Source organism: Jaculus jaculus, chromosome 18 (genome assembly GCF_020740685.1).
Source record: "Jaculus jaculus isolate mJacJac1 chromosome 18, mJacJac1.mat.Y.cur, whole genome shotgun sequence".
Taxonomy (NCBI): Eukaryota; Metazoa; Chordata; class Mammalia; order Rodentia; family Dipodidae; genus Jaculus; species Jaculus jaculus.
In genome coordinates this window covers 44,933,262-44,949,431 of record NC_059119.1, presented here as the reverse complement: position 1 = coordinate 44,949,431, position 16,170 = coordinate 44,933,262, and the positions used below count along the sequence as shown (strand labels likewise).

The 16,170-nt window shown below is 45.8% G+C and overlaps 1 protein-coding gene across 1 annotated transcript in view; it reads left to right on the top strand.

The window, feature by feature from the left end:
- Window positions 1–16,170, top strand: part of Ppp1r21 (protein phosphatase 1 regulatory subunit 21) — an 83,726-nt gene that overhangs the window by 21,589 nt on the left and 45,967 nt on the right. The window contains exons 8-11 of the mRNA XM_004660149.2: window positions 4,647–4,699; window positions 5,557–5,706; window positions 10,046–10,147; window positions 10,239–10,327. Of these exons, the coding sequence (XP_004660206.1) occupies window positions 4,647–4,699; window positions 5,557–5,706; window positions 10,046–10,147; window positions 10,239–10,327 (394 nt within the window). The remainder of the gene's footprint in view (window positions 1–4,646; window positions 4,700–5,556; window positions 5,707–10,045; window positions 10,148–10,238; window positions 10,328–16,170) is intronic.

Sequence of the window (16,170 nt, the reverse complement as noted above, 5' to 3'; positions counted from 1 at the left end):
AAGAGGTCAGATGCATTGTAAAGTTGTGATTATTTACTTACTTATGAGAGAGAAAGAGAATGAATGTGAGAATGGGCACATTAGGGCCTCTTGCTGCTAAAAATGAACTCTGGATGCATGTACCACCTTATGTATCTGGCTATGTGGATGGATACTGGGGAATGGAACCTGGGCTGGCAAGCTTTGCAAACAAGTACCTTTTTTTAAAAAAAAAATTATTTATTTACTTGAGGGGGGAAGGCAAATAGAATGGGCACACCCGGGCCACCAGCCACTGCAAATTAACTCCAGATGCATGTGCCACCTTGTGCATCTGGCTTATGTGTGCACGTGGGTCCTCAGGCTTCACAGGCAAGTGCCTTAACCACTAAGCCATCTCTCCAGCGCCCGTAAGCAAGTATCTTTATCCACTCTCCCCAGCCCCAAAATGAATTTTTTTGTGCATGCACTAATACTATATCCCAAAGTAAAAACCAACCTGCACATAAAGAAGCCAAGCACTTGTATAAGCAAAATTGTTCATGGGCTGGAGGGATGACTTAGCGGTTAAGGCACTTGCTGCGAAGCCCAAGGACCCAGGTTCAATTCCCCAGGACCCACATAATCCAGATGCACAAAGTGGCACATGCATCTGGAATTCATTTGCAGCAGCTGAAGGCCCTGGTATGCCCAATTTTTTCTCTCTCTCAAATAAATAAATGATCAAATATTTAAAGAAATTGGTCATCGGGGTGGGCGATGGGTTGCATAGTGTTACGGCCTTTTCGGCCTGCTGTCTCCTGCCCTGCGTCAGTCCTTGGTGATTGTTAGGAAGCTGTTGGATTAAGTCCAGGTTTCTTTTTATCCTAGTAACTGTCTGGTAACTTAGACACCCAAGAGTAATAAAGGAACTTGAAAACATATATTTGTTAGAAAGACAGCACATGAATGAGCAAGCCTCTTGCCACCGCAATCAAACTCAACATGCATGTGCCCACCTTCTTGTGTATCTGGTTTTATGTGGGTACTGGGCAATCAAACTTGGGCCAGCAGGCTTTGCAAGCCAGTGCTTTTAACCTTGAGCCATCTCCTCAGCCTCAGAAAGGAACCTTTTTTTTTTTTTTTTGGGTTTTTTGAGGTAGGGTCTCATTTTGGCCCAGACTGACCTGGACTTCACTATGGAGTCTCAGGGTGGCCTTGAACTCACGGTGATCCTCCTACCTCTGCCTCCCGAGTGCTGGGATTAAAGGCGTGCGCTACTACGACTGGCTCTTTTTTTTTTTTTTTTTAAAAGAAAAACAAAACTTTTTTTCAAGGTAGGATCTCACTCTAGCCCAGGATGATCTGGAATTTACTATGTTGTCCCAGGCTTGCCTTGAACTCACAGTGATCCTTCTGCTTCTGTTTCCTCAGTGCTGGGATTAAAGGTGTGCACCACCACACATGGCTGGGAAGGAACTTTTTTTTTTTTTTTTTGGTTTTCAAGGTAGGGTCTCACTCTAGCCCAGTTTGAACTAGAATTCACTATGTAGTCTCAGGGTAGCCTCGAACTCATGGCGATCCTCCTACCTCTGCCTCCTGAGTGCTAGGATTAAAGGTGTGTACCACCACACCCGGCTTGGAAAGAAACTTTTGAATACAACAGTTTATATGGACAATGCAATTTTTTTTTTTTTTTTTGAGGTAGGGTCTCACTGTAACTCAGGCTGACCTGGAATTCACTATGGAGTCTCAGGGTGGCCTCGAACTCACGGTGATCCTCCTACCTCTGCCTCCCGAGTGCTGGGATTAAAGGCATGCGCCACCACGCCCACACCTGGCTGACAATGCATTTTTTAAACCTTTAGATAAGCAGTAAGTCAAGGGTTGGAGAGATGGCTCAGTGGTTAACAAGGCACTTGCTTGCAAAGCCTACCAGTGTGGTTTAGTTCCCTAATACCCATATGAAGCCAGATGCATAGGGAGCGCGTGTGTCTGGGATTCCTTTGCAGTAGCAGGAGGCCCTAGAGCACCTGTACTCATAACCCTGTCTCTCTTTCAAATAAATAAAAAAATTAAAAATAAAAAAAAGGTCAAAATTGTTAGAGTAGGGTTGGGGAGAAGGTTCAGTGGTTAAAGGCACTTGCTTGCAAGTCTGCCGGCCCAGGTTCAATTCCCCAGCCACCCACGTAAAGCAGTCTCGCTTTCATTGGCAGCCTCACTGTGTTCCCACCAGTGTTCACACCTGCGTGCACATGCACGCACACATCCATGAATGAAGAATAAATAAACCATTTTAAGAACATTGAAAGCAAAGAAAATGCTTGTTTGGGTTTTGAGCTTATAATGGAACACACGTGTGCTTTTTCCACAGGCATAGGATTGAAATTAGTATTTTGCTACCCCTGAAGTTTTTTTGGAAAAGCATGAGAAAGGTGTGTGTCGGGGGAGATAGCAGTGTAACCTGACACTAAAGTCAGCATAGGTCACTATCAAATCAAGAAGCTAAATTCCCCCTCGAAACAATGCCTGTTTCCAACATCTGCATTAACGAGAACAGCACCAGTGAGCCCTGGTTGTGCCTTTAATAACTTTCCAGTGTCTTCTTCATGCACGCCCCTCCTCTTCCAGCTCTAGTTACCACCCTGTTTTAGATTCTTGTTGCAGACTGCATTTAGTCCCTCAATACTTGGAGATGATACTTCGGTTTAGTAGACTGAGATAGATGTAGAAATATCTGCTTTGAAAATACAAAGGGAGCCAGGCATGGTGGCGCACGCCTTTAATCCCAGCACTCGGGAGGCAGAAGTACGAAGAGCACCATGAGTGCGAGGCCACCTTGAGACTACATAGTGAATCCAGGTCAGCCTGGGCTATAGCGTGACCCAACCTTGAAAAATCAAAAAGAAAAAAAGAAATATAAACGAGACTGTACTATATATAGAACCACCACTTGGAGTTACAGGGGAAGGCAGCCTAAGCAAAGGGCAGTTTCTGGGCTAAGAACTTAGGCCTTCATTCATGAGGTCTTTGGGTTGGTGGGTAGGTGTTTGAGTCAGGGACCGTCCTGTTGTGATTTGTGTGCTTTCAAAGCACTGGCCACCAAATACAGGCCTCCTTAGCCTGGGCGTGGGAGAAGGGAGGCTGAGGCTTGGTGATGATGGTCCTGGCACGCTGACAGGGGAGGCTCGAGCCTGGGTCGCCAGGGCGGTGGAAAGAGAAAGAATGGCCTTGTTGCTGCTGAGAGGCAAGGGAGAGAAAGGAGGCAGGCAGCGGGGAAGATGGCAGTTCAGCTGACAGAAATGAAAGGGTGTATATGTGTTTAGTTACTTTTTCTTGTTGCTGTGACAAAACACCGGGCAGGGAACAACTTAAGGGGTTCAGAAGACTCAATGTACAGTTTGAGGGTGGAATCCATCCTGCGAGGGAAGGCGAGGTAGCGGGAGTGTGAAGCAGCTGGTTGCTTTCAGTTCACACTCGCGAAGAACAGGGCAGTGATTGCTGGTGCCCAGCTTATGCTGTCCTGCTCATTCAGTGTGGGATCACAGCCCGTGGAGTGGTGCCCCCATGGGTACAGAGAGTCTAGTCACCTCAATTAACCTCATCTAGGATACCCCTCGCAAGTGGTCCATGAGTTGTCCCCTAGGTGATTGTAGATCCTGTCAAGGTGACAAACCAGTATTAGCCACCACGCATGTATTAGTCAGACTTCCGTTGCTATGACAAAATACCCGGGGTTCTCAGCATAAAAGAGGAGAGGCTGACTTTGGCTCCACTGCTCCCTGGCTAGCTGTTTTGGGCCTGTGATGAGGCAGAATCTTGTGGTGCAAGCGCTTGGGACAAGCAGAGAGAAGGGGCTGGGCTCTGTCATATTCCTTTGGAGAGCACCCCCCCCATGACCTTCCTTCACAAGGTCTCCTGAAGGTCTCCTCTCCTCCCAACAACACTGACCACCAAGTCTTTGACACACGGGCCTTTAGGGGACGAGAAGTAGTTGTTGAAGTTGTGGGCCAGGCTCGGGAGCCAAGAAGCAAGGCTCCAAGAAGGCTGGTAGAAGGCAGGTGTCGGGGTTCAGAAGCGAGCTGGGAGCTCACCGCCAGGCAGGAGCAGCCGCGGCCCAGGCTGAATGTGCGGCCAGAACTGGGGCCGCAGGCAGTTGCGTGGGGACGGAGGCCACCAAAATGACAGGCAGGAGATGCTCTGGGAAGCCTGCCCGGAGCCTGGCAAGAAGGCCTTCGGGAAAGCCAGAAAAGCGCTCGGGAAAGGTGGGGTGACACTGGGATCAGCAGTAGCAGGCGGGGACAGCTTTCCGAGCGTTACCGTGGCACGAAAACGGTCGCGGTCAGCGTGGCAGCCCGGGCAGAGGAGGAGCGCAGCGAGAAAGCATATCGGGAGCTTTTCTAAGTCATCTTGACCGGTCCCAGGAAAAATCTGAAATGCTTTCTTGGACCCTGGGAATGTAGAAGTTGTTCAGTTTTCTTGATTCATCCTGAAGCGACCCAGCTCGAAGTCTTCCTTCTCTGAGAACCCACCGACCGGCTCCATGTGAACCCCACTGTCCCCTGATTACGGCCGATCATTCTGAACCTCACGAAGCTGAGTTTGCTGCAGCGCGTCTGTATTTGCGGCGGTGGGCTTTTCTGTTCATTCAGGTGGGAGGCCTAACGCGCACCATTTCTGTTTTGCAGAGTATGATAAATATAACGCTCTCAACGTTCCCCCGCACAATAGGAGACATCAGGTAAAGGAGGGGTGCGTGTTCTTATCCTCAGCCGTGTGTACGTGACACTTTGTAGAGGTGTTAATTGTACAACGTGCTAAATCACTGCTTTACTCTCTCATTATTCCTTTAAATTCTGTAGCTTGCTGCTGATGATTGAATTCATAAGTATGACTGCCTTTTAATATATTGTAGCTATTATTTGAGTGAGAGAGAGAGAGAGAGAGAGAGAGAATGAATATGGGTGCACCAGGGCATCCAGCCACTGCAAATGAACTCCAGCTCCATACACCCCTTGTCCATCTGGCTTACGTGGGACCTGGGGAATCAAACCTGGGTCCTTAGGCTTTTGCAGGCTAACGCCTTAACTACTAAGCCATCTCTCCAGCCTGTGCCTTTTTGATTTTTGTCTTGCCAGATACCATTAAAGTTGACCTAGGGGATACCTTAAATTTATTTTTCTTTTTGTTTTTGAGGTAGGGTCTCACTCTAGCCCAGGCTGACCTAGAATTTACTCTGTAGTCTGAGGGTGGCCTTGAACTCATGGCATTCCTCCTGCCTTTGCCTCCCATGCTGGGATTAAGGGCGTGTGTCACCACGCCTGGTGGTTAACCTTAATTTTTGAAGCTATACTTTTGTTTTCTCTTGGTGTACCATGTACTTCAGTGGCCTTAGGTAAGTAGAGCACATGAGTTTGCCAAAAGCAGTGGCTTTATACTTGTCTTAGACAGGACAATCAAAACCTTAAGTGGAAGTGCATGAATTTAAGTTACACAGTAATCATACGTGGATTCAAATGCTTTCTCTGGAAGCAGTCATGATAGGTCGTCACGGAAGCATGATGTGAGAGCTGACTACACACGCTTTTTATCTTAAAGCTGAAGATGCGAGACGTTGCTGGGCAGGCCCTGGCTTTTGTTCAGGACCTCGTGACGGCCCTTCTGAACTTCCACACTTACACGGAGCAGAGGGTTCAGATCTTTCCTGTCGACTCGGCCATAGACACAATATCGCCGCTGAACCAGAAGGTAAGCTGAACTCCACGTACCTCCTCTCGCCTGGACAAACAGGAAGTGTCTCTTCTTAGAGCACGTTGGTGCCTTAGCCAAGCACTTTGAGGACATGGGAAAAGAAATTCCTGTAAGGTGGAGTGTGGCAAAAACAGAAAATGTGGGAAGACTTCTGTGTGAGCAAGTGAGCTAGCAAGTAATATGCCAGTAGGTGCTATGAGACCAACCGAGAGCGAAGACCACCCTTGGTGGTATCAACCATGTAGAAGATAAAGAAACCATTTTTATTTATTTGCTAAAGAGAGAATGGGTGCTCCAGAGCTTCCAGCCACTGACAATGAACTCCAGACGCACGCGCCGCCTCGTGCATCTGGCTTACGTGGGTCCTGGGAAATCACACCTTGGTCCTTGGGCTTTGTCGGCAAATGCCTTAACCGCTAAGCTGTCTCTCCAGCTTCTTTGATTCTCCAGATTCTTTGAGGACTTGAATGGACCTTCAATAGGAGGAAAGAGGGATAGCCTGGACCCCCCCTGGAGGGAAAGACCTTAGCAGGATCTTGAAGCAGGAAAGCCAGGTGGGATGGGGATGGGAATGGGCTCAAGTGTCTTGGCTGGTGTGTGAAGCCCCTGGAGGGGAGGAAGGTTGAGGTGAGAAATAACGGCTCCAGGGTCTCCTGGAAGGCCTTTGAGGGTGGGCGAAGCCAGAGGCCCTTCATTTTGCTTAAAATGTATTTATGTTTTGATGCGCTACTTATGTATTCATTATTTATCTATTTGAGAGAGAGAGAGTAAGAAAGCATGGGCACTTCAGGGCCTCTTCCCAGTGCACACTAATTCCAGATGTGTGCACCATTTTGTGTTTCTGCCTTCGCACGTGTACAGGGGAAATGGGACCAGGTTGGCGGGCTTTTGCACGCAATCGCCTTCAGCTGCTGAGTCAGTCATCTGCCCAGCCCTCTTTCCAGTCATTTGGCCAGGGGTCAGCAGGACGAAAAGCGCCTTTGATAGTCGGCATTTTCTTTCTGTTCATAGTCACTGTGTAGCTTTCGTTGTTGGTCATGTTGAGGCAGAGAGTCCTGTGTGGCAAAGCTGGTCTTGCTCCTTCCTGCTGCGTGTGGACTGGGAGACAAAGAGCATCAGTTGAGTTTGGAGGGCATTTTTGGAGTTTGTGAGTTGAAACAAGGAACAAGGAGAACATTAAATGTTACTTTCCCGTGCTTTTCTTTGGCCAGCAGAGTTCACTCCTTTCTTTTTTCTCCTCTCTGCTAATTCTTTAAAGGATTTAAGGTAGTCCACTTTTTTTTTTTAATTATGATTGTTTTGAAGCAAGGTCTCACTTTAGCTCAGATCGAGTTTGAGCTCACTTTGTAGCCTGATCTTGAACTCACAGTGATACTCCTACCTCAGCCTCCCAAGTTCTGGGATTAAAAGTGTATAACACACACATACACACACACGTGTGTGCACCACCATGAAAAATGTTGGTTTTATCTAACTGTGTGATAACTACCCCCAGACTCAGTAGTTTAAAACACTAGCCATTCATTGCATTACTGTTTTTGTGATTCAGAATTCAGGGCCTGTTTGGCCAGGGGCGTTGTGGCTTGCAACTTCAAAGGTCTCACTCACGATGTCATTGTTTTATTCATCTATAGACTTCAGCATGGCTGGGGCATTTGCTTCCGAGAAGGTTCGCTCACACATTGATGTTACTACTGGCTTCTGGTTGCAAGGCTATCTCCTATCTCCATAGTGTGGTCTTAAGTGCCACGGCAGCTAATGTTTCTCCAAAGGGACAGTGAAGGCCACCAACTTTGATGACACTGCCTGGGCAGTCATAGACATCACTTCTGCCATATTACCGGTCTCACAGACTGACCTCGAGGAGTAGTATTGTAGTATTCAAAACCCATCTTGGAGACCAGCTTCCACACAGGAGCCTGAGGGTCTGTGAGGGCCGGATGAGCCAGGCCTTCCTACTTTGATTCTTTCCAGTTCTGCGTGTGTGTGTGCGTGAATGCGTGCACATCTGTGTATTTCTAGGGGCTGGATAGCGTTTATGTCTGTGGTACCCCAGAATACCTATCACTTAGCAAAGACTTGGCTTCTCAAGTCAGTTGTTGCTGTTGTTGTTTTTGTTTTTCAAGGTAGGGTCTCACTGTAGCCCAGGCTGACCAGGAATTCACTATGTAGTCTCAGGGTGGCCTCGAACTCATGGCGATCCTCCTACCTCTGCCTCCCGAGTGCTGGGATTAAAGGCGTGCGCCACCACGCCCAGCTTTTTCAAGTCAGCTTTCTTTGGTTCCTGGTCCAGTTCCACCATGTTCTGACTGGGTCCCCTTGGGAGGTTTATTTATTCTCGGCTTCCGTTTTCTCAGTTTAGAGGGGGAGGTAGAGAACCTGCCGCACAGATGGATGTGTGTATTTGAGGATGAACCGAGCTAATCCCTGTGAGGCACCGAGGGTGGTGAGCGCTCAGCCAAGGCTGGCTTGCTCCTCACGGTGCATTGCTCACAGGAGGCCCTCATCACGCTGGCTTCTCCTCAGTTTGGCTCTGGCTCCACAGTATGTTGAAGGTCATAAAAATTAATCTTTGGACCTTTGTAATGCTCTCATATGGTTGTGGGTAATGCTTTCCAAAGATCTGAGCAGGAAAATCTGCTTTGCTACATTTTAATGTAGTTGTCCTTTCTGTGACACTGAAACACGTTTTTTTACTTAACATGGCCTGTTGCTGGAATTTTATTTGGCCTGGCACTATATCATGATGATGGGATGAAAAGAGTAAATGCTTGGGCTGGAGAGATGGCTTAGCGGTTAAGCGCTTGCCTGTGAAGCCTAAGGATCCCGGTTCGAGGCTCGGTTCCCCAGGTCCCACGTTAGCCAGACGCACAAGAGGGCGCACGCGTCTGGAGTTTGTTTGCAGAAGCTGGAGGCCCTGGCACGCCCATTCTCTCTCTCCCTCTATCTGTCTTTCTCCCTGTCTGTCACTCTCAAAAAAAAAAAAGAGTAAATGCTTTAATATTCATTTGTCTGAAGCACTTCATTATTTTTGAAGAGTCCAGTGACGTCACACAATGGCCCCATACGATTTTTCTGTCTATAAATACTGAAGGAGGTGTGGAAGCTGTTTGCTAAAAGATGACCCGAATGTGTCAGGTTGTTCCTGGAATCATAAAGCAGCATAGTGTTCTCGCTTTGTATCTGAACATTGAAGTCCTGAGCGGTCAGGCCGGTGTGACGTGTGGTTTGCAGTAGGGTCAGCTGAACCTTGTTTCTCCAGGGTGAGATGGTACATTTCTATACTGAGAGATTGCAACCGGAGCCACTGCAGGATACTTAGACAACTGAGATGTTCATAAATGAAAATCACTCCTTTTGCTTCGAAATTGTCTAAATACCAACCAGAGGATATGTGTGTGTGTGTGCGTGTGTGTGTAGGATTTAACCAAGAGACTCATGCAGGCTAAGTACATACCAATTGAGCTGTATAAACGCTCCCTGAATCTGTTTTTTTTTTTTCTTTCCTTCATAGTTATTTATTTGTGTGTTTGAGAGAGAGAAAAAAAAAAGAGAGAATATGGGCATGTATGGATCTCTTATCACTGCAAACAAACTACAGTGTACTGGGTGCTTACTGGGGACTCAAACCCAGGCTGTCAGGCTTTGCAAGCAAGCACCTTTAACCGCTGAGCCCCCTGAACCTGTTCTTCATTCTGACTTAATCCATTTTGATATTGTATCAGTGACAATAATAATAATTTTAGTACATTTTTTTTGTTTGGTTTTTGAGGAAGGGTCTCACTGTAGCTCAGGCTAACCTGGAATTCACTATGTAGCCTCAGGGTGGTCTTGAGCTCATGGCAATCCTCCTACCACTGCTTCCCAAGTGCTGGGATTAAAGGCGTGCGCCACCACGCCCGGCCAATTTTAATATAATTTTATCCTAGGGTTTGTTAATCCTGAATATATTGCATAAAGAAAATTTCCTCAGTAGGCTTGTTTTTTAAAAAAAAAAAAAAAAACTGAGGCACATAACACAAGGTTAGTCCGACACTATTATTTCCAGACTTACTTTCTTGTCTGTCTGGGGTCCCTGTGGAGAAGCAGGTGTTCCGGGAGCTGGCTGTGGTGCAGGGTGTACTTCAGCACCCCGTATTTCCTCACGTGCCTGGCTGGTCGCTGTCACCCTGCATCTGCTTCCTTGATTCGGGCTGGGGGATTATCTGGAGCTGTTAAAGGGAAGCATCTGGGTAGAAGGCAAATTTCCTAGAGAAGTTTCCAGAAGAATTCAGATCTGTGGGTCAGTAGGTCCATTTACAAAGGTGCTGACATTTCTTCTTTTCCTTCTCTTCAGTTCTCCCAACACCTTCACGAAAACGCATCCTATGTCCGCCCCCTTGAGGAAGGAATGCTTCATTTATTTGGCGGCATCACTGAGGATACTGTGACCGTCCTGGTAACTTCATTCCTTCTCACTTGTAGAGGCAAGCAGGGTCTGTGCTTTGTCCTGTAGCAGTTTTAACTGTGGGGTTGTTTTTCTCGTCCAGGAGACAACTGTGAAATTGAAAACGTTTTCAGATCATCTAACTTCCTACATATGTTTCCTTAGGAAGATTCTTCCGTATCAGTTAAAAAGGTACTCATTCACTCATTCATTCATTCCCCTGGAGGCAGGGTAGCTTGGGGAGAAAGCCCTTGCTTGACTTGCTCCGGGGTTCATACAGTTGGAACAGCAGCCTTTGGTGATATGCCTGGCTCCTTCCTCGGCACCACAACTGATTTGGACTTTTGTAAAAGAGGAAAAGTAGGCTGGAGAGATGGTTCAACAGTTTAAGGCACTTGCTTGCAAAGCCAAAGGACCCAGGTTCAATTCCCCAGTACCATGTAAGCCAGATGCACAAGGTGATGCATGCATCTGGAGTTCGTTTGCAGCAGCTAGAGGCCCTGACACACTCATTCTCTCTCCATCTTCCTCTTTCTCAAAATAAAAATAATAATAGCAAAGGAGAAGCATGGCTGAGTCACGTGAACTTGTATGTAAGAATGTCGAAACGTCACACGCTGTGGCTATTTTTATAACCATACAATATTATAGATCAGTATAATCTTTGTGTGTGTGTGGTGTGTGTGTGTGTGTGTGTGTGTGTGTGTGTGTGATTTAGAGTATGGTGTGGTGTGTGATGTGTGTCTGTGTATGGACACATGTGTAGGTATGTGTGCCCCAAGGCCAAAGGACATTGGGGTGGGAGCCTCCTCTGTCACTTGTCTGTGTTTCCAGAAGACATTGGGGTGGGTTCCTCCTCTGTCACTTGTCTGTGTATTTCCTTGATGGAGTGTCTCCCTCAACCCAGACTTGTGGTTTGGTTCTTTCAGTCAGTGAGCCCCCACAGTTCTCCAATCTCTGTCCCCACAGGAGTGGCTTTACAGACGTGCAAGACCATGCCCAGCTTTATGTGGGTGCTGGGAAATTGAACTTGGGAGGTCTCAGGCCTGCTCAGGCTGTTAGATTTGCATGGCAAAGGCTCTTAACCATTAACTTAGCACTTGAATCAGTGTTATTCATTAATTGTGAAGGGCATACTTATTGGAAGAAATTCTTCAGTTTTTGGTTTTATTTCTTTCCTGTCAAGATGTAGATGGAGGTCTACCAGGCACGGTGGTGCATGCCTTTCATCCCAGCACTCGGGAGGCAGAGGTAGGAGGATTGCTGTGAGTTCGAGGCCACCCAGAGACTCCATAGTGAATTCCAGGTCAGCCTGGGCTAGAGTGAGACCTACTTTGAAAAACCAAAAAAAAAAAAAAAAAAGATGTAGATGGGGGTTGTAGTATTTGAAAAGATACAGTTTTATTTGTATTATTGATGATTTACTTAAATTATACAGTAAAATCTTTATCTACTGTAACCCTCATAGACTGTGTCATTCAGTAATTGCCCACCCATTTTTTGTTCTTTTTTTGAAGTAGGGTCTCACTCTAGTCCAGACTGACGTGGAATTCACTATGGAATCTCAGGGTGGCCTTGAACTCATGATTCTAACCTCTTCCTCCTAATTCTGCCTCCCGAGTGCTGGGATTAAAGGTGTGTACCACCATGCCCAGCTCAGTAATCTTTAATATTCCACTTTAAATAGTTTTAGAAAGGCAGAAAAAAATGTGAAACTGGAAATTTAATTAAACTGCTTATAAGATTTGATAGTAGATCTAAAAAGAAGTGTTGTTTCATCAAGATCTTTTTTTAAAAAATTAAGGAATATGGGCTGGAGAGATGGCTCAGTGGTTAGGCGTTTTGCTTGCCTGTGAAGCCTAAGGACCCCGGTTCGAGGCTCGGTTCCCCAGGTCCCACGTTAGCCAGATGCACAACGGGGTGCACGTGTCTGGAGTTTGTTTGCAGGGGCTGGAAGCCCTGGCGCGCCCATTCTCTCCCTCTTCCTCTGTCTTTCTCTCTGTGTCTGTCGCTCTCAAATAAATAAATAAAAAATGAACAAAAAAATAAAAGATTCTGTTTAAGAAGCATTGCAAGCGTGGCATGGTGATGTACACCCGTAATTCCAGTACTCCTGAGATTGGAGGCAGGAGGATTCCAAGTTGGAGACTCGAGTGGGCTACAAGACAAAAGAACAAACCAAAAACATCAAAACATGTTTGTTACTGGATTCAGCTATATGTTTTTATTTTAGCTTACTTCATGTTTTCATGATTACATTTTGAAAACCATTTGATAAGTTCTTTTTTGATCTGTGTTTTTCACCTATCTTGTTTTTATTTATTTATTTTATTTTGAGGTTGTTCCAGGGTAGTCCAGGCTGATCTAGAATTTACTATGTAGTCTCAGGGTGGCCTCAAATCACAGTGAGCCTTCCACCTCTGCCTCCCAATTGCTGGGATTAAAGGCATGCACTAGCATGCTTGGCTTATTATTTTTTTTAATGTTTTATTGGGGGTGTAGAGATGGTTTAGTAGTTAGGGTGCTTGCCTCCAGAGCCAAAGGATCACTGTTTGATTTTCCATGGCCCATGTACACCAGACGCACAAGGTAGCACATGCGTCTGGAATTCGTTTGCAGCCAGTGGAGGCCCTGGTGTGCCTATTCTCTCATTTTTTTTTCTCTCTCACTCATTCTCAAAGAAATAAAAATAAAATATTTTTAAAATTTTAATATTTATTTGAGAGCGAGAGAGACAGAAATAGAGGGAGAATGGGCACATCAGGGCCTCTAACCACTGCAAATGAACTCCAGGCGCATGTGCCACTTTGTGTATCTGGGTACTGGGGAATCAAACCTGAAACTTTTGGCTTTGCCAGTAAGCACCTTAACGTCTAAGCCATCTCTCCAGCCTCTCACCTATCTTTTAGTCCTCCTGCCTGAAGAATTCATGCTTTTAGGTTATTTAGGAAACTATGCTTTCTTTTCTTTTATTTTTAAATTTTTTGTTTTTTATTTTTATTTATTTGAGAATGACAGACAGAAGTAGAGATAGAGAGAGGTAGAGAGAGAGAGAAAATGGGCGCGCCAGGGCTTCCAGCCATTGCAAACAAACTCCAGGTGCGTGCACCCCCTTGTGCATCTGGCTAATGTGGGTCCTGGGGAATTGAGCCTAGAACCGGGGTCCTTAAGCTTCATAGCCAAGCCCCCAACCACTAAGCCATCTCTCCAGCCCATAGGAGACTATGTTTTCTTTTTTTTTTTTAATTTTTATTTATTTATTTGAGAATGACAGATAAAGAGAAAGAAGCAGATAGAGAGAGGGGGAGGGAGAATGGGTGCGCCAGGGCCTCTAGCCATTGCAAATTAACTCCAGACGCGTGCGCCCCCTCGTACATCTGGCTAACGTGGGTCCTGGGGAATCGAGCCTTGAACCGGGGTCCTTAGGCTTCACAGCCAAGCGTTTACCCACTAAGCCATCTCTCCAACCCGGAGACTATGTTTCGATAGCCACTTTACTCAGCAAGCTGACCCATTCTTTAGTAGTCAGTGGGCTCTGAACTCAAGAAAGCTGTCCTTTGCTAGTACAGGAGACGTGGTAAGGAAGAGAGGAAGAAACTGAGGTGGTGATGGTCCCGATGCTAACTTTTGTAGGCTTTTGGCATGTACATGTGTATGTGTGTGTGTGTATGGCATGTTCCTGCCTTGTGGCGTATGTGGAGATGAGAGGACAGCCTCTCAGTGTCAGTCCTGCCTTCCACCATGTCTTGAGAGACCAGCTGGCCCTGGAGCATTGAGATTCTCCTGACTCAGCCTCTCATTGCTGTAAGCACATTGGGATGACAGACGTGTGCATTGCTTGTGTCTGGCTCTATTCTACGTGTGTTGGGGATGGGAATTCCAGTCCTCAGGTTGCTGTAGCAAGTGCCTTTAACATTGAGCCTCCTAGGTTTTGGGGGAGGATGGAAGGGGTGATCTGTGTGTGTTTGGCTGTTTGGAGAAACAGAGTCTTACTGTGTAGCCTTGAGCTTGTAGCTCTGTTCCCTCGGCCTCATGAATAGTGACAATGTAGCCATACACACCATGCCCAGCACTTTTCTAGTTTTGTATAAAGAAAAAAAAGTTTTTTGGGCTGGAGAGATGGCTTAGCAATTATGCGCTTGCCTGTGAAGCATAAGGACCTCCGTTCAAGGCTCGATTCCCCAGGACCTACATTAGCCAGATGCACAGCGGGGTGCACACATCTGGAGTTCGTTTGCAGTGGATGGAGGCCCTGGCACGCCCATTCTCTCTCTCTGTCGCTCTCAAATAAATAAATAAAAATTTTTTTTTAAGTTTTTAGTTTTATGGGCTAGAGAGATGGCCTAGCGGTTAAGCGCTTGCCTGTGAAGCCTAAGGACCCCGGTTCGAGGCTCGATTCACCAGGACCCACTTTAGCCAGATGCACAAGGGGGCGCACGCGTCTGGAGTTCGTTTGTAGTGGCTGGAGGCCCTGGCGCGCCCATTCTCTCTCTCTCCCTCTCTCTCTCTCTCTCTCTCTCTGTCACTTTCAAACAAATAAATAAAAATAAACCAAAATTTACAAAGTTTTTAGTTTCAAAGGGGAAAGTGGGGGAGGGAGGGACTTAACATGGAAGTTGTCAATAATTTTTTTTTTTAAAGACATTAGAAGAGTTAGAAAATGTTCATTCTTCCATTCTGAGGTGTTCACAGTATACAAAGATCTTACATAAAATGCTTTCTGGAAAAGTTAAAAAAATGTTTTTACTTGATTACACATTGATAAACTTTATTAGGAGTCCACATTTTTAAACATTGTAATTAACTTTTCCCTAGTAACTATTAACTTGAAAATAGTATTATATGAAAATAGTAAATACTTATTTTTACAGGCAAGCTCCTTAACTGCTAAGCCATTTCTCCAGCCCTTTTTAATTAAAAAAATATTTACTTATATGAGAGAGAGACAGAGAGAGAGAGACAGACTTAGTGCGCCAGGGCCCAGAGCCATTGCAAACGAACTCCAGACATACGTGCCACCTTGTGTATCTGGCTTACGTGGGTCCTGGGGAATTAAACCAGGGTCTTTTGGCTTTGCAAGCAAATACCTTAACTGTTAAGCCCCCTTCTCTTCAGCCCCCCAGCCTCTTTTTAAAGTACTTATTCTTTTACAGTAAAAGGCTAAAGATTTATATGATCTGAAGAGAAACCAGAGTATTAAGTATTTCTTTTAAAGATATATTTATTTATTTGTTAGAGACAGAGAAGGAGAGACAGAGAGTGAGAATGAGCATGCCAGGGCTTCTAGCTACTGCAAACAAACTCCAGATGCATGTGCCAAAATGTGCATGTGGCTTACGTGGGACCTGGAGAATTAAACCTGGGTCCTTAGGCTTTGCAGGCATGCACCTTAACTACTGAGCCATCTCTCCAGCCCAAATATTTAGTTTTAAATGTAAGCTGTTGATGAAAATAATACCAGTATTTTAAAAAATATTTTTATTTATTTATTTCAAGGATAGAGAGAATGGGCACATCAGGGCCTCCAGCTACTGCAGACAAACTTTAGACACAGTGTGCGTCTGGCTTATATGGGTCCTGGGGAATCCAACGTGGATCCTTTGGCCTTGCCGGCAGGTACCTTAACTGCTAAGCCATCTCTCCAGTCCAATACCAGCTTTTTAAAAAAATATTTTATTTGTTTATTTATTTGGCAGAGAAAGAATGAGAGAGGGAGAGAGAGAGAAAGAGAATGGGTGTGCCAGTGCCTCCAGCCACTGTAAATGAACTCCAGATGTGTGTGTCTCCTTGTACATCTGGCTAATGTGGGTCCTGGGCAATCGAACCTGGGTCCTTTGGCTTTGCAGGCAAATGCCTTAACTGCTGAGCCATCCCCTCCAGCCCCCCAATACCAGTTTTCATTTAGTCAATTCTCTTTAGGAACTCAGCTGATGAAATAAGTCCTATAAATACTTCAAGGGTTTCATATCTAAAGCTATTTTACTGTCTCTGCTTTCGGGTGGGGCCCGTGTCTGTTGTTCCTTCCTCTTAGCCCC